We start from the raw sequence: 22,465 nt of genomic DNA, 5'->3' as shown, positions 1-22,465 counted from the left end.
GTGGTGGTTGGGGCACAGGACTCCCACATGGATGGCCACAGTTTTAGCCCTGGACCTGGCAGCCTGCCTTCAAACGATCTCTCTCTTTCTCTCTATCTCTCTGTGTCTCTCTCTGGTCAAATTGAAGAATAGTAACAAATGAAATTAAATAAGTCATTCTTAAAAACAAAAAGTAGAAATCCATGCATAGTTTTTTCATAATAGGTATTTTCCATAAACTTTTTATATATTTTCACAAAAAAAAAAAGAATGTTCACAACAGCATTATATTTGGCATAACTTCAAACCTGAAATAACCCAAATATCTACTAATAGCAGAACTAACAAATAAATTGTGGTATATTTATATATGGCATATATTCATGAATGTGTAAGCAATTACCATACACACAAAAAAACAGAAATAGAAAAATAAATATAGTTAGTTTTAGGAAGGAGGAAGGCATTTTGGTGGTGATTTTTCTCGACCTGAGTAGTAGTTACACAAGTGTAATTCACAATTTGTGCACTTTTAGAAGTCATTCTTCCATTACGAATGTTTTAAAATTTTACTTTATTTATCATTATTATTATTTAATTTGCTATAGTGCATGTATGTTCACCAGAGACAGGAAGTGAGAAAGCAAGCCACCAGACCCGGGACTTGAACCCTTGTTGTCCATGTGGGAGCCTAGCACCTTAATCACCATACCACTTGCTGGTCCTCTATTACAAAGTTTAAAAAACTAATAGGCTTTATTCCTCTTAATGGCTTTTGCAATATAACTATCTCTTACAGACCCTGGTACTATCCATTAAGTTATGATCCCAAGAAATGATCAGTGACCTAGGTTGACTAATCACGTGAGCTCAGGCAAGTCATATAATTTCTGTAGCCAGTTTCTTCACTTCTATAAATGAAAATATTGAGAATTAGTATTTCCTAAGGTTTTTCAGCTCTAAATTTCTAGTATTCAAAGTCAGATTCTCACTGCTTTAGTTTGACAAGAACAATAAGAAACAATGGCTGTCATTCTGTACCTGAAACATTTCCTAGAGGTAGTTTTACACGTTAATTGTAAGGTAAATGACACTGTTACATATAATCATCACTTTAATTTACTATGTATTAACTCTTCCATTACTGCAATAAAAACGGGACTTTTACAGAAGGTGCTAAGTAGAATGACAAAGTAATAATTCCTAAGGTGAAACACTGATATTATAGCCAAAGGTGGTCTGTCATAAACTATAGGGATTATCCATCAATAATGCTTATTTCTCTTTTGCTGGAAGAACTTCTATTAGTCAATACTCCCATGATCTCTGTTTTCTGATCCTCTCTGCCATGTTTACAATTTCTGCTCTCTCATCTACCATTTATAACATAATGAGGCAAACACTAAAAAATGAATAGAAGTAGAAACTCAAACAAATGAAAATTTCTGTAATATTCTATTAAGATACCAACAGGAAAAAAAACAAACAGAAAATTAATAAGTATAGGAAAGTATTTGTTCAAAAAAGAAAAGACAAAGAAAATAAGAAAAGTATTTACTCTTACTAATAATTAAATATTTTTTTCTTTTGAGAGAGATTTTTGCCATAGGAGTGCATGCACTCACCAGAGAGACAGAAAGCAAGAAATCATCCCCCCCAAGGGGAATGGCTATGCTGCAATCCCTTCTCCTCCATTCTTCTGGGATTTTTGAACACACACACACATGCTCCTGGTTTGAGTTTCAAGTCTCTGAATCTGAGACCCAAACTGTGGTCAGCCACATGGGAATCCAACACATTAACCACCACGCCACCTGCTGACCTCAATGAACACATTTTAAAAGAGCTATCACTTGTACTTATAAAATTGGTAACTTTTTAACAAGTGGCAATTATTTGTTGAAACTGGCACTGTCATCCACTGCTCAGAACAGTTTAAACCCATTTGGAATAACAATTTGGAAATATATATCAAGAGCCTTTTAAAGCTTCATAACTTTTGATTAATACTACTACTTTGAATTTCAAGAAGATAAAAATCTAAAGTTCCAAATTTTTAAAATGTTTTATCCACAAAAATGACACAGTTTTTTATTATAAAAAATAAAAACAATCGATAATGAGACTTATATGTCAAATCCAGTAATGCTGAACTCAATGAAGGTAGAGAATTGAAAAATGGTTACCAGGAACTAGGAGGGAGCAGGTGAGGGGAAAGATGGAAAGGGAAATTATGGATGAAAAAGTACAAGTATCAGATAGAAGGAGTAGGTTTTGAAATCTATTGCACAGGAGCATGACTATAGTCAATAATAATTTAGTGTATATTTTTAAAAACTAATAATAAATTTCAAATACCTCACTATAAAAACAATAGGTAATTGAGGGAATAGATATGTAAATTAGCTTGATTTAATCATTCCATGTTACATACATGTATCAAACATCATAGTGTACCCAACAAATGTATATAACTATGACTTGTCAATCAAAAATAATATTATTTTAAGGACCAGCTGTTACCGCAATGGCTATGTTGCTGGACTCCCATGTAGTTGACCGCGGTTGGAGTCCCGGACCTGGGGGCTTAAACTCACGCCAGGCATGTATGCGTGCGTGCCCAAGATCCCAAGAGGAGAATGAAGAAGAAGGGATTGCGGCGTGGTCATACCCCCTGGGGGGCGATTTCTCACTTTCTGTCTGTCTCTCTCTGTCTTTGCGGTGAGCGCACGTGCCCTATAGCAAATATATGTATTTGGTGAAGGACATGCCAGCCTCCTTGAAGAAAAAAATCTTAAATACATTGTTTTCTCTTTTTTTTTTGGGGGGGGGGAGCGGTTTTTGCTATAGGGCACATGAACTCGCCAGAAAGACAGAGAGACAGAGAGACAGAAAGCGAGAAATCACCCCCTGGGGGGGAATGGCCATGCCACAATCCCTTCTCCTCCATTTTCCTCTCAGGATCTTGGACATGCACGCAAACGCACCCGGGGTGAGTTTAAGCTGCTGGGTCCGGGACTCAAGCCACGGTGGAGTACATGGGAGTCCAGCAACATAGCCATTACGCTAACTGCTGGTCCCTAAAATACATTTTTAAATGAAAAAAAAAAATAGCTAATTCTCCAAATAAAGGATTATATAAATTATGATAAATATAAATGACAGAATTTTCTAGATCATATTTATAAAAAAACTATCTAATTTATAGTACAGTCTGAACAGTTTGATTAAAATAATGGGAGGGAAGCTGAGAAAACTTTAGGAATTAACAGTATTTATAAAGTTTATAACAACATGAACACTAAATATAAATTTAACCAAAAATAGAGATACTGGTAAAATTAGTGGAGAGGAAGAAAGTGTCTGTGTCTGTGTGTGTTTGGTAAGAGCTGGCAAGAAATGTAAAAAAAGTACTAAGCCATCCTTCAAGGAAGAAAGTCAACAAAGTTTCTAAAACCAAAAAAATTCAAAAAATTACAAAATAAGCATGATACTTTTTAAAAATGGAAGTATAGAGACTATGAGATATCATAATGGTTACGTTCCTGGACTTTTACATAATCGACCATGGTTCAAGTCCTGGACCCAGTGGCTTAAAACTCAGGCTGGGCGCGAGTGCGTGTGTGCGTGCCCCAAATCCCAAGAGAATAGAGAAGAAGGGATTGTGGTATGGTCATTCACTTCGAGGAGGTGATTTCTCACTTTCTGTCTGTCGCTCCAGCAAGTGCACGCATGTTATAGCAAAAATCTCTCTCTCTTAAAAAAAAAAAAAGAAGTATATTCCAGGAAAACACACACTCGCACACACACACAAAAGTTGATGATAGTTCTTAAGGAAGGTTAAGCTCTGAAGCAGGAACAAAGTAGACTCTGCCTCTGTAAAGTACTTTCATAAAAAATAATTAAACAAAAAGAAAGAGGCTGAAAATAAATATGTCAAGGTATCAATAGAAGTTTTCTTCAGAAGGTCAAACCATTTTTAAAAAATGTTTTTTATTCTTTTGTATTCTGACTTTTTCTATGACAACAATATCTTAAAAAAAGAGAAGGAAGGAGCTGGCCAACTATACAACCAGTACAACTCCTCCATGGAGAGTGACCCCCCCCCCCAAAAAAAAAGGATAAATGGCTGTACTTTGAAAAGAGGAGCAAGGAGAAAACACTGGAATACAGCAAAAGAAGCAAGAAGACACATCCAATAATAATATTATAAATTAATAATAATGCAAGCTGCATGATACAACACAGAAATAGACACGTAGACCAATAGAACAAATAGAGAAAAGGGAAATAAATCAATGTAGGTGCAGGTAACTGATTTTGACATTTGTGGGGAGAAACTAAGTAGTCTGGAGAAACTAAGTAGTCATATGCAGAGGAACGAAGCTAGACCCCTACCTTTCACCATATACAAAAATTAACTCAAAACAAATATAAGACTTAGATACAGGACCTGTAACCACAATATTACCAGGAGAAAGCATAGGAGCAATGCTTCAGGACATTGATCTAGATAAAGATTTTTTTAAGTAAAACATTAAAAGCATGGACAGTAACAGCAAAAAACAAAAACAAACAAACAGACCAAAATAAAAAAGGATTAAATCAAACTAAAAAAGCTGCACAGCAAAACAACAGACTAAAAAGAAAACCTACACAGTGGGAGAAAATATGTGTCATATATTTGTTGTACAAGTTGTACATCCAACAAGAGATTAATAACCAGAATATACAAGTAACTCAAATAGCTCACCAGCAAAACTAAATGAATAAACAAATAATCTGATTTTAAAATGACCAACCAATCTGAACAATTCTCAAAAGAATACATACAAATGGCCAACAGGGAGAAAGTCTGAATATCAATAATAATCAGAGAAATGCAAACCAAAAGATATTACTTTACCCTAGTTAGAATGCCTATTATCAAAAAGGCAGAGAATAACAAGAACTGGTATGTTGTGGAGAAAGAAGGACCGAGTACATTATGGAAAACAGAATGGTGGTTTCTCACAAAACTGAAAATTGCACTACCTCATGATGCAGCAGTGCCACTAGGGGGCGTATGCCTATGTGAAAGAAAATCACTATGGCAGAGAGATAATATGCTTCTGTGTTTGCAGCAACACTCTGCACAGTAGCTAAGATATAGAATCAACCTAAGTTCCCAAAAAATGAATGGATAAAGACAATGTGATATATAAGCCCATAATAAAGGATAAAATTCTTTTTTGCAGCTACATAGATGAATATGGAGGAAATAATGCTAAGTGAAATAAGCCAAGCACTGAAAGATAAATACAGTATGTTCTCTTTCATTAGTGGAAGTAAAAGATTTTACTGGGTAGAAGAGGAGTGTACAATGGCAGATATCAAAAACTGGAAAGGAGAAAGGGACTGGGGGTTGGGAAAATGGTTAACAGATACAAAACTTACAGAAGATAAAATGAGTCCTAGTAAAGACTGCAAAAGAGCAACTATGACCAGAGGATTATCTTGAGAAAGACTTTGAAGGAAGAAAAAGAGACTCATCTTTGCTAGCAGATGGTATATCACAGAATACTTGATAGACAAGGCTGAATTGTTTATGTGTGACTTGTGTGTTAGACATTTGTTTTTTAACAATTCGAGTAGTCGACATGTACACTTTATTATTATTTTTTTGGGGGGGAGAGGTTTTTGCTATAGGGCACGTGCACTCGCCAGAAAGACAGAGAGAGACAGACAGAAAGCGAGAAATCACCCCCCCAGGGGCGATGGCCACGCCGCAATCCCTTTTCTTTCATTCTCCTCTCAGGATCTTGGGCACGCACGCACACGCACCTGGAGTGAGTTTAAGCCGCCTGGTCTGGGACTCGAATCACGGTCTACTACATGGGAGTCCAGTGACATAGCCATTGCGCTAACTGCTGGTCCCTAAATATTTTCTCAAAAATACAGAGTCACAAACAAAATTATATAAAATTATAAGAAATATTTTGAACATTTTTTTTAAATTCAGTATTTTGAAATTTTGAAAGTTGTTTATTAACTGTCAAGAACTATGGAATATGAGCAAAATTTTTTGATATGTAAAGTAAATATTTGTGGAAAGATGTAAAAATTATTATATATGAAAAAATTAGTTCTAGAATACAACAGTGTAGTAGCGTGATGATAGAGAGAAATCAATGTATCCTTCAAAATAGAATGAATTTTGAATGTGTACAACCAGACTAATGATAAATGCTGGAAATGATGTACGTGTTTATTGTCTTTGTGTGATCATTACATAGTGTATATGTGTTTTGAAAAATCCATATTGATCCTCATAAACGTGTACAATTATTATATAAAAATTACAAATTATGATAAAATTCTTTTAAATATTAAAAAAAAGTAGTAGAATAGCCTATCTTTCATTTGTATGCTTTGTATTTTACACTGTGTTTTTACTTATTTTATTTCACTTAATCCTTATAAGAACACTGTAAAGCAAATATAATCATATATATTTTATAGATGAAGCAAATAAGTGATGAAACTTATACATGGTTATGCAACTACTGACACTTCTTCTTTTTTGTATATTGTGAGAATTACTGATCATTTTTAAAAAGAAGATGCAGACAAGTGAGAAGAAAATCAGGGTTATTGCTAAAGGTAAAGGTAATATGGAGACTAGGTATCTTTCATGTTACATGAAAAAGCGTAACATCCTAAAAAGTCCAGTGAAAGATGGTATAACTGGAAATGTCAAAGCCACTTGGTCTAAACCTGTAACATCCTGTATGCACACTCTGGATAATGTATGTAATTTATGAGTACAATTAACTGCCCATATGAAAGTGTCCATATGGGGCCTATAGCATATCAATTCAAATATGAAAACTAGATTCCTTTGCAGATCTATTCCGATGAGGCAAGATGGAACTTGGCCCTCTCTCTTGGCAATCTGGGTAATGGAGATAGTCAGTCTACTGAGCATGTTACAAGTGAAGGCAAATTGGACTTTTTTAAAAATAGAGGCTCAAGATTATAGCTCTGTAGACTTGAGACTAGATTTCTTATTATGCAATTCTAAAGATGATAAATTAGTTAAAACAAATATGAAATTAAATTATGTGCAACAATATTTTAAAAGCTTTCTTCATCTTCTCTACCCTGAGAGATCCATTCTTCTTTTAAAGCTGAGATGGAATACTAGTCTCAGATGACGCTTTCTCTAAACTCTGGAGTCAGAATGAATTGCCTCCTCCTCCCCTTTAATATAGCTAGAATAACAGTTATTACACTATCTCATAAAAAATATTCCTAGGTTATGTCTACCTTGCTACATAATGAGTTTCGAGAGAACAAGGACTGTAGATTATTTAGTACCAAATAAAATGCCTGGTTACAAAATAAGTCCTGGTAAAAATTTAAGGTTTGAGTTAATATTGAGCTATCTAAATAAGATAACTCACAAACTCAATGAAAAGGCAATATACTGGAAAGGCAGAGTCCATTAAATGTATTGTAGATCCTCTAATTTACTTCTTTTAACTCCCATTACTATAGTATTACAGGCATCACATAATACGTAACTCAAATGCTGCTTCTACCATTAAGTTTCCTGGTATTCCAGGTCACAATATACTTTTTCTTTTCTCTGTCCTCACAAGTACTTATCCATCAAAACCTTCATCCACGCTCCCTCTTTTTTATTTTTTATAATTTGTTTTTTTGGAGAGATTTTCACTATAGGGCGCGTGTGCTCGCCAGAGAGAGAGAGACATAGAGACAGAAAGCGAGAAATCACTCCCCAGGGGGCATGGTCACACCGCAATCCCTTCTCCTCCATTCTCCTCTTGGGATCTTGGGCACGCACACACACGCACCTGGCGTGAGTTTTAAGCCACCGGGTCCGGGATGCAAACCGCGGTCGACTACGTGGGAGTCCAGCAACATAGCCATTACGCTAACTGCTGGTTCCCTATTTTTTACAATTTTTGAAGAGATGATATCTCATCTTAAATCTCTTTGCATATATAATGGCTACCACTCACCTGGCACATAATGCGCATTCATTGAATTTTTATTAACAATTTATTAGACTTGAAAATTTTCAAAAGATTATAGACAGTTTGTATCATTTCTATTCTTTGATTTTTCTGTAATCAAGATGAAGCCTTAGGAGCCTTTTGTTTTCCTGATCAGTCCTTCAATTGTGTCCCACTGTTCCTTGGTGACCTAACACAAAAAGAAAAGTGTCAATAATGTGGTCCTTTCTTGTTTTCAAAGCTTAGTATCCTAGTATACACAAAGTGGTATTACCTTCCTCAGGCTGTTAAATTCGCCTGAAATAAGTACTTCCTCTCCACCATCAAATCTAATGACCTGAAAAAAATATTAAAAATCTTTGAAATTAACTCCTTTTAAAAAGTTTCTGAAATATTAGCCATTTTATCATCCTAATTAGATTGATTATCTCCTTTGCATTTTCAAAGTTCAAGTTTTAAAGATAAATCTGATGAGGGCCAGCAGGTGGCATAGTGGCTGAAGCACTGGACTCACACGTCGCTGACCGCGGTTCAAGTCCCAGATCTAGCAGCATGAAATCCACACTGGGCATGTGTGGCCCAAAATCTTGAGAGGAGAATGGAGGAGAAGGGATTGCCATGTAGCCATTCTCCCCTGGGAATGATTTCTGTCTTTTCTGTCTCTCTGTGTCTCTCTGGCGAGCACACAAACCTTTATCAGATTAAGAAAAAAAAAAAAAAAAAGGTAAAACTGAAGAGTAAGTCTAAATTGGTTTATTTTGTTTAAAGTCCTCTTTCCACCATGTCAATAATTTCAAAACCTGCCCAGTTTTAAAGATCATCCTAAAGATACGCCTATCAGGCTAACTTAAATTAAATTAATTAAAATCAATTTAATTTATCAAGGAATAAATTTCAAACGCTAACGAGTATGTATACTTTCTTTTTTTTTTGGAGAGGTTTTTGTGATAGGGCACATGCACTCACCAGAAAAACACAGAGAGACAGAAAGTGAGAAATCACCCCCTAGGGGGGATGGCCACGCAGCAATTCCTTCATCTCCATTCTCCTCTTGGGATCCTGAGCATTCACGGACACATGCCCAGCGTGAGTTTAAGCCACCTGGTCTGGGACTCAAATCGTGGTCGACTACATGAGAGTCCAGGGACATAGCCATTACGCCAACTGTTGGTCCCACAAGTATGTATAATATTTTGACATTATTTACAGCTGAGTAAATCTAGTGACTCATAGTTATATTCAGCATTGTCAGAATTGACTCCCCAACAGGTTTTCCACCTGAAATATATACTCGCTCCAAAGTCAAAGGACATAACCCTGCTTACCGCTCCATTTATCCAAGAAGCATAATCACTACAAAGAAAAGCAGCAAGATTTGCAAGTTCTTCCACAGTTCCCAGCCGGCCACAGGGAATTCTGTCAATCATGTCTTTCTCAAATGCTCCAGTTGGGTCTAGACGGCTAAAGGCACCCTTAGAAATGAAAACAATTAGATTGTGGTTGTTGTTATTGATGCTGCTATTTTTGTAGTAAATCCCCTTTTCTACGTGAGAAACAAAATTACATAAAATGAATGCTAGCACAGCAGTCTGTTCATACCTTAGGCCCCGTAAATAACAGAATTTTACCATAATCTTTGACATTTTAGACCAAAACAGATCTAAAAAAAAATCACTGGAAACTAATATTTTTATCTTAGGTTCTTTTTCTGTACAATGAAGATATCTATCTTAGCTACTCATAAAAACATTATAAATATCAAACAAGAGAATGTATTTAAAAAGTACTCTGAACCATGTGCAAGCTTGGTGGAGTAGGGAGATAGTGACCCTACTGTCATTTCACTTAGTAAAGACAGGAAAGAGACTCCTGTGGGAAATATTTAAGAGAATGTTCTTTTCCTTTCTTTCCAAAATAAGGAAAGAAAACATATATGTAGAAATATTAAATTCTAGTAAGTCCTAGAGAGAGGAAAAAATCCATAACTAAATGGGACAAAAACTTCTGCTTTGTGTAAATGATGTGAAGGTCTAGAAAGAAGCTTCTGTGACTATACAGTTCTTTTCAGATAGTACTTGGCACAGGAAATACATATTTTGAGTTATTTTTCTAATTTTATTGGACTCCTTATTTTTGATGTGTAAGATAAATAAGATATCCAATCAAGTTTCACTCACTCAGTTCACTTTTCTTTCCATTTTCCACCTCTTAAGCTGCCAAATATACTAGTGGCCATTTCAATGTTAATATTTAATACCCCAGAGCTACCTACAACCCAAGTATTCTTTCATATCATCTTCCAATGTGTTCATGCAATTGAAACAAGTTATTAAATTTTGTCTGGGTTTTCAAAACTATATCTGGGTTCAGATTATAAACTATTGCTTTACCAAAAAAAAAAGTGTGAAAGTAAAGTTATCTGGGGTAATGCAATAGAATAGAGAACCTGTGGACATCCTAAGTACTATCTGTAATAGAATTATTGATAATTATAAGTAGCAATGAATATTCATAAGGGTTATTAAATTATAGGTGATTTGCATGCCATCAAAAGGATATTTAATCAGAGAGACATGGGATTTAGATGACACGCTTAATTGACAAAAAGTGGAAAGGCACAGACCATGAGTCAAAAGAAATACCACCTGTAGCAAAACCAAGCCTGTATGAGAAATTTCTAGTGCATCTCTTAATCTAAAAATATAGTCACGTTTTCATGGGGTTTTTTTGTTTTGTTTTGTTTTGTTTTTTAAAAAAAGAATGTCAGTCATGGGACCAGCAGTTGGTATAATGGCTGTGTCGCTGGACTCCCATGTAGTCAACTGCAATTCGAGTCCCAGACCCGGTGGCTTAAAATCACGCTGGGTGTATGTGTGTACGTGCCCAAGATTCCGAGAGGAGAATGGAGGAGAAGGGATTGCTGTGTGACCATCCCCCCTGGGGGGTGATTTCTTGGTTTCTGTCTCTCTGTCTCTCTGTGTCTTTCTGGCGAGTGTGTACGCACCCTATGACAAAAACCTCTTAGAAAAAAAAAAAGAATGTCAATCAAAAAGACCTTTTAAATATGATGAAAATTAAGAAATACAGAACAATAATAAGACAAGTCATACAGAATGCCAAAATTGACGGCATAGGAAACCCCAGAAATTAAGACATTGAAATAGAACTTATTGGGACCAGCAGATGGTGTAATTGTTACATCACTGGACTCCCACATGGCCAACCATGGTTCGAGTCCCAGGCCCAGTGGCTTAAAACTCACTCTAGGTGCATGTGTGTGTTCCCAACATCTAGAGAGGAGAATGGAGGAAAAGGGATTGTTGCGTGGCCAATCCCCCTGGGGAGGGGGTGATTTCTCGCTTTCTGACTGTCTCTCTGGTGAGCACATGCACCCTATAACAAAAATCTCTTTTAAAGAAAGAAACAGAACTTATTAAGAAGTTGCAGGAGCAGCAGGTGGCCTGGTGGTTAAGGTACTGGACTCCCATATGGCCAACTGCAGTTTGAGTCCTAGACCCAGTGGCTTGAAATGCACACCAGGCATGAGTGTGTGTGTGTGTGTTTGTGTGTGTGTGTGTGCCCAAAATCAGGGAGAAGGGACTGTGGCATGGCTGTCCCCCATGGGGTAATTTCTCACTGTCTCTCTCACTGTCTCTCTGTCTCTTTCTGTCTCTCCAGTGAGTGAAAGCACCTTACAGAAAAAAACCTTACCAAAAAAAAAAAAAAAGAAAGAAAGAAAAGAAGAAGAAGTTGCATAGTTGCTTATATCCCTGTCTCCCTTCTTATTTTTTTATATTGGATAATGTCTAACAGTTTTTCTCTATAACCAGGGCTCCAAAACCAGACATTCCCAGAAAGTCATTCATGTATAATTAGAATAGATCTATTACTATATCATTCTATAATCATTCACAATGTGAAATAGGCCAATCAAAACTTACTTTTGTTTTTATAGGCCCCGGTTGAATCAGGTTGAACCGCAGTCCATATTTACCCCATTCAGCTGCAAGAGATCTAAAAATGAAGATAAACAATATACATTCTAAGATATTAAAGCAAATGTTAAAAATAAACTAAACCAAGACCCACCACTGCATGCTTCCTACATGCCAGAGATTACAACCCCAGTAGGTAAGTACTGTCATTAATCCCTATGCTATAGATAAGGTAACTGATGCACACATAAGTTAAATAACTTTTTTTAGGTCGTGTGTCCACACTCTCCATTTCAAGTGGTCTAGCTCCAGAAAGAGTGCGCTTACTCACCCACCATTTGCATTTTCGTATCTGTACTTACTATGCTACTCTACCTACTACTTACATTTTAAAACAAGAAGTCCAATATCAGAGTATGTTTTTTAGAGTAGATGTTCTTTGAGCAATAATGGGAGTATTTCATGCCCTTTCCTCACATTTTCTAGTTTTCAGCACTGTGTTTAGTATTTAAAGTTCATTATAGCTTTACTTACAGCCTTGTACATTGCATCACACTGTCTGCAAATCACAAATGCTTTAATGAGTAAGAGATGGATTACACAGATATAAAGTATTAACCACATGTTTAACTAGGCTTTAATACAACTGCTGAACTGAATTTGAATGGAAATAAGGAATCTAAGAAAATCTTGCTGAATGTCCTGAAGTAAAATATAACACTGAAGGGGCTGGCAGGTGGCATAGGTCTAGGAGTACTGGACTCCCTTATAGCCGACCACTGTTCGAGTCCTAAGCCTGGTGGCTTGCTTTCTCACTTTCCATCTCTCTCACTCTCTCTCATTCTGTATCTCTCTGGTCAAATTAAAATAAATAAATAAAATTAAAATATAACACTGAAGCAAACATGGAACCTTGGTCCAACCTGTTTTAAAAAACCTGCTTGATAGATAACTCTGTTTTTTAAATTTACATTAAATTGCTATACATTTTTACAGTATGCAATATGGGTTTTTTATTCTTTTTTTTTTTTTTTAAACATTTGATCACTATACATCATTTGGCTTGTAAAGAGAATTTACCAACATGAAATACATCTCAGTCTGGTCCAGTTGAGAATATTATACATGTTATCATCAACAGGTAATAAACCATTTCTGTGTCCCACAAATATCTTTCCTCTCTATTGCAATATGTATTTTTAAAGCATACATGCATTACATGTCAAGTAAGTCAAAAAATATATCATACACATCATCCTTCTACAGATAACTTTTAACATTTTGAATGTTAAATGTTTGTTTTTTTCCATAAGTTCCTCCCTCCCAACCCCTACTTTTACCCTCGCCTATAAAGTGTCTGGTATCTACACTTGCTGTTTAACTTTTTAATATGAATTTATTTTAGGAGTTTAATTTGTTTGTATATTTGTGTGTATATAATGGAGGGGATCTTTTTTTTTTTTTTTTTTGAGAGGTTTTTGCTATAGGGCGTGTGTGCTCGCCAGACAGAGACAGAGAGATAGAAAGCGAGAAATCACCCCCCAGGGGGAATGGCCACGCCCCAATCCCTTCTCCTCCATTCTCCTTTTGGGATCTTGGGCACACACACACACGCGCAAGGCGTGAGTTTTAAGCCACCGGGTCCAGGACTAGAACCGCGGTCGACTACGTGGGAGTCCAGCGACATAGCCATTACACTAACTGCTGGTCCCATGGAGGAAATCTTGAAAAAGTTCATGGAAAGCACATATTATGACAAAAACTGGGTAGATATCTATTTTGCTTTTACATCAAAATAAATAATAATTTCATTCCATTTTCACATGAACTTTTTGAAGTCTTCTTATATAATTAATCTAGTTTCAAAAAATTATTTGCAGTAGCTTAAAAGAATACAGATAATGCAAATGAAAAAGATAAGATATTTAAAGGAAAGAAAGGGATAGGAGAAAGAGAAAGACAAAGACACCAAACTAAGGGAATATAAAACAGTGGATTGAAGTTAAAAGCTGAATGTATCATGAAGGGACTAGTAGATGGAGTAATGGTTACGTCACTGGACTCCCACATAATTGTTTAGTTTCTAGTCCTGGACCCAGCGGCTTAAAACTCATGCCAGGTATGTGTGTATGAGTGCCCAAAATCCCGAGAGGAAGAGAGGAAGAGAGATTGCAGTGTGGTCATTCCACCCGGGAGGGGACTAGTAGATGGAGTAATGGTTATGTCACTGGACTCCCACATAATTGATTAAGGTTCTAGTCCTGGACCCAGCGGCTTAAAACTCATGCCAGGTATATGTGCATGAGTGCCCAAAATCCCGAGAGGAAGAGAGAGGAAGAGGGATTGCAGTGTGATCATTCCCCCCGGGAGGGTGTGATTTCTCACTTTCTGTCTCTCTGTCTCTCCTGCAACTGCACATGCCCTATAGCAAAAATAATTTCTCTCAAAATAAATAAATGAATAAATAAAATAAATGTATCATGAAATTCTATGCAATTGTATTAGGCAGGTCACAAATTTGTATCTACTCTATTGAAAATATTATGCAAAAACAAGGATAAGCCTAATCAGTTACATAAATCATGGTGTCCATAAGAAAAAAGCAAGATAATTGCTCAGAAAAAGCACAATTGTTTCTAATTCAAAAATTAGAAAAGTATTTCTTCCTAAAAGACTTAAAATGAAAGGAAAAGTATATGACACAATGTGTACTTGTGACATTGTGTCCTTGTGAATATTAATAGATAAAATGGAATAGCTTTCACGTAACTATGAGATAGTCATTAATATAGTCTGACGTCATTTCAAAGGCCAATTCAGTAAAATCAATTCTATGGGAAAGGAGACATATGCTCTAAATATAATTCGTTAAGCCAACTGTATCCATAGGTGCATTTTAGAGAAACAGTTGAATTGAATCTCTTCCATGTAAATCATTGTTTAAAAATTGCTTCTCTGCTTTTAACAAAGTTTATGGCCATACCTACCCTGAGCATGTGCTTGTACACCTAGTCCAACTTGCTAGAGAAGCAGTAACTTTATGTCTTAACAGAACTACTGAGGTGAACAGACTCTACATCATCCTGTGAAAAACTGAGCAACCTACTAATATTAAATAAAGCAGAATAGGGGGAAAATATTGTATGTACATATTGAAGTCGAGTATTGTAATATAACAAGGAATCTCTCTCATATGGTCAGCCCTGCAAGTTCTTAAGCTAAGCACAATATCCTCAGTGGATGTTAGCCACAGCTGTTGTTCATTCAGCAAATATTTATCTTGAACTTCCCATATATAAACACCCTATAAGTATTGTTTAGTCTCAGATAAAGAACATCATTCATTGCTCACGAGAGAGCAGACCTTCTCCCTAAAGTGAGATCAGTTTGGTTGGATAAAATATTAGCTACTGTGGTTTGTGTCACATAGCTACAGTAAGGAAGAAGAACCTATGTCTCCTGGGAGTGAAAGAAAAGGCCTCCCTAAAGAGTTGCTATTTGAGCAGACATGAAGAAAGATTAGGACTTTGCTGCAGGTTGCAGGGGGAAGGAGCTGAGCGATCTACTATAGAGGGTAGAATGAGAAAGGAAGGCAGACCAGACACATGGGTCAGAATGAGGAAAGGACATTGACACAAACAGCACAAAATGTTTTGGGAACCTATGATGCCTATTCATTAAGACTATATACTATAAAGTAGAAGAGGGTTGATGGGAACTTGAGATGGAAAGAAAGACATATTTATTGAGCACCTATGAAGTGCAATATACTACTTAAGAACACAAAGAAAAGTAGCATGCCTTTAAAGGACATGAAATTGAAACCTTTAACAAACTCAAATGTCAAAATATATATATATTGACAGTGTACAAATTCTACAGAAATAGTCCAATTCCATTTCTTTATTTTCAATTTAGCTTTTTAAAAAGGTGGTTGTCTTTATTCAAACTAAGATTCAACTTCTGAATAAACTATTATAGTACCTCTTTCTATCTCAAACAAATGTATATTACTGATTTACATCTTGAAAAGTCTTTTGGGACCATAGGAGGAAAAAAACAATAATGCAGTTCAATAAGCACTAAGCACCAGCTACGTACCATATGCTTCTAGAGAAAGATGATACCAAGAAATGGTCCTGTCTCTCACAGAACTCACATGCTACTTGGCAAGTCAGAGAGCTTCAATGGTATATCAAAAAGTCTATCATGGGACCAGCAGATGGCATAGTGGTTCTGTTACTGGACTCCCACATGGCTGACCACAGTTAAAGTCCTGAACCCAGTAGCTTGAAATTCAAGCCCAGTACATGTGTGTGTGTGCCCAGGATCCCAGAAGGAGAATGGAGGAGAAGGGATTGTACCATGGCTATCCCCCATGGGGAGTGACTTCTCATTTTTCTTCTCAACCTATCTTCCCTCCCTGCCCAGCACACAGGCCCTAAGACAAAAACCTCTGTGGGGTACGGGGGAATCTATCAGGCCCTTCTCTGTGTCTCTGCTATATTAGTACACTACCTCCATTTTAGAATCTATTAGTGTGTTTTTATTCTCATTAGATTGGATTAGATAATGTTCTAAAGCATAGAGAGTAGGGAATGATTAATTTTGTGTAGATAATGAGAGAAACCCTCCTAGGAGGAGGTGATATGATGAGAGATTTTAAAGTAGGCAAAATTATCTCCAAATTCCATCAACAGCATAATCTAGGCATAGATATGAAAATGTGGAAATATAGAATAGTTCAATAGTAATTAAAGAACAGTAATAACAGATGGAATGGTATAAGAATATATGCTCAGGTGAGGATGAAGATCACTCTATTTCCATCATTATCATATTCCTGATACCTAGTACAGTGGCAGACACACAATAATATTTATTGAATAAATTTATTACTTTTATAAGTATTTATTTGCTTTTATTTATTAGTTTTTAAATTTTGCTATATGGCTCATGTGCTCAATAGAGAGAGACATAGAGAGAAAGAAGTGAGAAAGCAAGCTGCAGGTCTGTGGGAGGTCAGCACCTTTACCACCATGTCGCCTGCTGCTCTAATAAATTTATGTTTTTTAAAAAAAGTCCAGGAACAAGTATGCTTAGAATGCCATACTGAATTTACATTTTTATTCTAAAGAATAATGGAAAATGACCCAAAAATTTTGGCTAAGGAATATAATAAACAGGTGTATATTTTTATTAATTATTTATTTTGCATTCATTTACTGAACATCATCACAGCATACAAGATGCAGTTTCCTATCCAGAATATACTGTATAATGGCTTAGTCGTACATGTTATCATCACAAATAATTTCCCATTTCTTGTTTCTTACATATATATTCCTCCCCTATTTCTCATCCTCTGCCATATCCCACTCTTCTCCCACTCTATCTCTGGTATCTGCAGTTGCTTTCCATTCCTTTTTTTTTCCTCTCCTGCATGTTAATGGTTAGCAAAATATCTTAAATGATCTAACTACTTTCAATAGCAAATTTGGCAGATATATACATATTTGTGAACAAATGTTTGACTTTAGGTGTGAAATTGTGAGTAGAATGAATATACTATAAAATAACACCTAGCTGAGGCTATATAGCTTACTGTGGTCATTAAATAGGTATTTTTTAATATGTTTCTTAATTTCAAGAAAGGCAGTTTTAGCTTTCATAAATCAAAATCAAAAAATGTTAAGAGAAATCTGCTTAAGACTTAAAGCCAGGAAGCAGGTTAGGATTCTGTTCAAACAGTAGTTACCTGGATCTGTCAACAATTCAACAAAAGAAAGAAATCCTTATCTCTGGACTACAAAGCGTAGAAAAAGATCAGTATTGTTTTAGTCAAAAGTCAATTTAAAATTCTATTTCATCAGTTCAGTCTCATGTACTTAATCCAACTTCTGTTGTCCAAGCTTTCCATTTAAATTCTGGAAGATAATATTCAACTCCGGACTTGTCCCTACCATTAAGCTGGCTTTTTTCTTAAATGTTTTTTTAATTCTTATTTCTGTGTGTCTGACTTTAGTTTTCCTGACATAGCACTCCCTTCAGAACTTCTTGGAGAGCTGGTCTACTGTTGGTAAATTCTTTTAGGTTTTGTTTATCTGAGAATGTTCTTGTCTTCTTTTCCCATATGAAGGATAATCTTGCTGGGTATAGTATTCTTGGTTGAAATTGTTTTTCACTCAATACTTTGAATATATTTTTCCCAGTCTTTCCTTGTTCACATTGTTTCCGATGAGAGGTTCACTGTTAGCCGGATGGGATATCCTTTGTAGGTAACATATTGTTTCTCTCTTGCCAGTCTGAGTACCTTGTCTTTGTCAGTGGTTTTGATCTGGCTTTAATGCGTCATGGAGAAGATCTTCTATGGATGATTCTACTTGGGGTCGTATATATTGTTGCCTATCTAGATTTGGAAAGTTTTCTTCTTGGATTTCATGGAAAAGATTATCAATGCCCTTATTAGTTTCTTCACCTTCTAGGATACCAATTATCCAGATGTTTGGACGTTTGATGGTATCTACTTTCTCTTGTATATTGTTCTCATTTTTTGGATTATTTTCTCAGTCTTTGTGGTGAATTTTTTTAGGCCAGTGATTCTGTTTTCTACATCTAAGATTCAATCTTCTGTATGATCTAGTTTGCTTTTAGTACTTTCAAGGGAGGTTTTGATTTCCTGAACAGTTCTGTTGATTCTTTTTATGGTGTGTATTTCCTCTTTCAGATTGTGCAAGAACTTTCTCACCTCCTGAAATTCCTCAGTTCTATTCTTCTGCCTCTTCTGGAGTTCATTGTCTCTCTTCTTTTGTATGTCTGTTAACTTCATCACTATGAATATTCTAAATTATTTATCAGACATTTCCATAATTTCCATTGAACTGTCTGTGGATGAAGAGGAGTTATTCTTTTCCTAGGTTTCTCATATTTCTTGGGTCTTTGCAGTGATTTCTAGTTTATTAAAGGGTTATACGCTTCTTTCTAATTTCTAGGAGTTCAATCTGAGCATTCAGATGCATGAAGGAGGGCATGATCTGCAATCTCTTTGCCATTCCATTTTTATCCCTCTGTGCAGCAGGTTCAGTGTGTATTGAGGAATATGTTAACCGTAATAGTATTTGGATGTCTGGCTATGTTTCCCATAGATCTGCTTAGTCACTCAGTGAATGGAGATTGAGCAGCAAAGTGATGAGGTAAAAGAAAAAGAATAAGAAAACAGAGAGAAACAAACAAACAAAAAAGGAAAAGAGAAAGAGAGAGAAAAAAACAAAATTTTTTTCCAAAAAAGCAAAAAAAAAAAAAAAAAAACCACGGGGCCCGAATTCTCAGTAGCAATGGAGGAGTCTTCTTCTGAAGGCCTGCCCCTTGCCTCTCCTAGAGCGGAGAGGGAAAGGGGATTATTAGCAAGATAAAGGAGGACCTGAAAGTCAAGAGAATACTTTACCTTAAAAAAAGTTTTAAAGGAAAAATTACCAAAAAATGAGAGAGGCAGAGAGAGAGACAGAGAGAAAGATAGAGGGGTGTCCTACCCCTCGAAACTGGGGACTGAATTATAAGTAGAAAATCTTCATTTCTCTTAGTCCCCGAAATCACAAGTTCTCAACAGCAATGGAGGAGTCTTCTGAAGGTCTGCCCCTTGCATCCCTACTGGAGACTGGTGGTTGGAGACTGAATTATCCAGTAAAAAATCTTCATTTCTCTTAGTCACTGAAATCACTAGTTCTCCACAGATATATATTTTAAGAGAGATAATTTTGATGGGAATGTGAATAAAAAAATAAAGAGAAAGAGGCTGGTAGAACATAAATGTATTACAGGATTATTGCAGTTAGCCAGAAAAGCAGTAATGAGAACTTTTATTACGATAAAGACAGTGGAAACGGCTAATGGGGAGAAAATTCGAAGAACAATTATAATCTGCTAAGAAAAAAACAATAGTAATCACAGTCACATTAATTTTATACAGAGGTACAATTACAAGGATGAAAATATGTAAAATAAAAGGATGAAATATGAGATTAAAGATGAGTAAAGATGCATGAGTGGTGCCAAATAAATAACCACTAGCACATATGGCTATTTAATACACACACACATATATATACATATATATAGGTGGAGAGAAAGTGAAAAATCACCACCTAAGGAGGATGACCACACAGTAATCCCTTCTCCCCCCTTCTCCTCTCAGAATTTTGGGCATACGTGCACATACATGTTCTGCATGATTTTTAATCTGCTGGCTCCAGAACTCAAACCATGGTTGGTCATGTGGGAATTCAGTACCGTTACCACCATGCTATCTGTTGCCCCCTCAATTTTAAATTTTAGTTTCTGCCAGTGGTATAGTGGTCAAGGTGGCTGGATCCCACATGGCTGACTACACAGTTAAGAGTCTTGGACCCAGCAACTTGAAAAACACACTGGGTGTATGTGCATGTGGGCAAAAATTCCAAAAGAAGGGAGAAATAGAGGAGAAGGGATTGTGACATGACCATTCTCCATGGAAAGAATTTTCTCTTTTTCTCTCTCTGGCAAGCATACACACCCTCAGGAAAAAAAAAAAATCTCTTTAGTTTAATTTCTTAGTCACAGTGGCCAAGTTTTAAGGGTTCAATGGCTACATGTTGCTATTAGATAATGCAGAACCAAAAGACATTTCCATCACTGTGGAAGTTCTACTGCACACTGCTACTGCTGCTGCGGCTGCTTCTATAGATAAATGGGGGGAGATAAAACATTTTGTCTGTCTCTTGGTGAATCCAAATTAGTATCTATTTTACTTTTCTCTGAATGGAGACAAGAAAGCAGGAATTTAGTTCCATGAATTACCAAAGTGCATTACTTCTCTTCAGTGACAGGATCAACACAGTAGTACTTACTTGTACATTGCTTCCACACCTGCTTTGGCGGAAGCACTCGGCACTACAAAACCTGAGCCTGTCTCAGCATAGATGGTTGTAATACCCAGAAAAGCTGCTCCTGAAATTTTAAAAGGACGCAGTTAATTTACAATACAACTATATCAATTCTCATTAGGAAAAAAATGATGTACTAGCATGGGATCTGATTCAAGAGGTTACAAAAAAAATCTGAAGCAATTTTTTTTCTTAATTTTGCCAGCCTTAAATTAATGAGGGTCATCTAAGAAAAGTGTTAGGTCTTGCTGCTAATTTTTCTGTCATTTAGCATGGTCTAGTCTGCTCTTGGAATTCTATACCTGGTCAGTCCATATAAAGACCCAAGTCTCAGTGGTATGCTCCTAGAACATACTGCATAATCAACTGCACAGGACTGTCATTAACTATGCACCACTTACAGAAGAATACATCAGAATTAAAATTATATTATCAGGGACTTCTGCTTCTAGCCATGATGGGCTTACTCTCTCGTGGCAAGCATTAGGAAAACTACATAAGACATATGATACAACTATTTCAGATACTGTAGAGCAGACAGGGATTGCTAAGAGGAGGAAAATGAATGAAATGAGCCCTAAGATCACCCAGATTTTTACCTAAAGGTACTTTATAAACTACAGCATAAGGAGAAGGAATTCATGCAGAAAATGGCATTCACACTGAGTTAAGCAATGATCAGAGTTTAGAGAGGCTGAGGAAATTAGAATTTGTGAGTAAGAGTTTTTTAAGAATGAAAGTAGACAGAGAAGGAACTCCATAAATGTGCACAAAGCCTGCTTGAGTCTCTTGCCATATACCAAGTTGTCCCATTTATAGTGAGAATCCATGAAACCAGCCAAAGAACAAGTGAAGGGAGCCATAAGCTGAGTAATTTCCAGAGCTCGCAGAGAGCTGTGAGACATGTAAGTTCTAAGCAATGTAACTGAGCATCCAGAGGTTTCGGTAGAGCGCTCAGAAAGACTACACCTTAGCACAAAGGTGAAATTAGTCAAAAAGTAGAGGCTACTCTAGACTTGCCCAAATTAAAGGCTAAAAATGAATCTTAAAATGATTAAGCTAATCCACAAATAAATGCTTGCCAAAATAGAATTCAACACACCTCCAATGAAAATTTGATACATACACACATTCATGTGTGCATACTACACAACATATGATTCACACATGCAATAAAAAATTACTAAATACAAAAAGCAAAGAAACATAATCATGAGAAAATTCCATTCATAGAAAAAGTGCCAGAAATGACAGAGAAGATAGGATAGACAAAGACCTTTAAAATACTATTAAAAATATGCTAAGACATTTCTAGGAAAAGATTCATATAAAGACAAAATGGAAAGTACAAAAATAGACTAGAACTTCTAGAGCAGAAAAATAATATCTGAAATGAAAAGTTAAATGAATGCATTTAGCTACAGAAGATTATCCATAAACTTGAAGACATAGAAATATACACCATCCAAAATAAACAGAAAAAAAAATTTAAGTAAGGAGGAAAAATTAAGCAGAGGCTCACTAACTATTGAACACTAACTAGTATTCTTTTTTTAAATTATTTAATTTTATTCATTCATTCATTTATTTTAATTTGATCAGAGAGAGATAC

General features: G+C 36.0%; 1 protein-coding gene across 2 annotated transcripts in view; it reads right to left on the bottom strand.

Moving 5' to 3' along the window:
* Positions 1-8,017: 8,017 nt before the first annotated feature.
* Positions 8,018-22,465, bottom strand: part of DECR1 (2,4-dienoyl-CoA reductase 1) — a 58,270-nt gene continuing 43,822 nt past the window's right edge. For both annotated transcript variants that reach the window (XM_006157553.3, XM_027775331.1), the window contains 5 exons: positions 20,818-20,917; positions 11,942-12,014; positions 9,326-9,472; positions 8,275-8,337; positions 8,018-8,190 (listed from right to left, as the gene is read on the bottom strand). In XM_006157553.3, coding sequence (XP_006157615.1) covers positions 8,131-8,190; positions 8,275-8,337; positions 9,326-9,472; positions 11,942-12,014; positions 20,818-20,917 — 443 coding nt within the window. In that variant the 3' untranslated portion in view covers positions 8,018-8,130. The remainder of the gene's footprint in view (positions 8,191-8,274; positions 8,338-9,325; positions 9,473-11,941; positions 12,015-20,817; positions 20,918-22,465) is intronic.

This window comes from Tupaia chinensis, unplaced genomic scaffold, assembly GCF_000334495.1.
Source record: "Tupaia chinensis unplaced genomic scaffold, TupChi_1.0 Scaffold000547_1, whole genome shotgun sequence".
NCBI classification, from domain to species: Eukaryota; Metazoa; Chordata; class Mammalia; order Scandentia; family Tupaiidae; genus Tupaia; species Tupaia belangeri.
The sequence above is the reverse complement of the archived record's forward strand: the minus strand, read 5'-3'. Positions and strand labels throughout refer to the sequence as shown.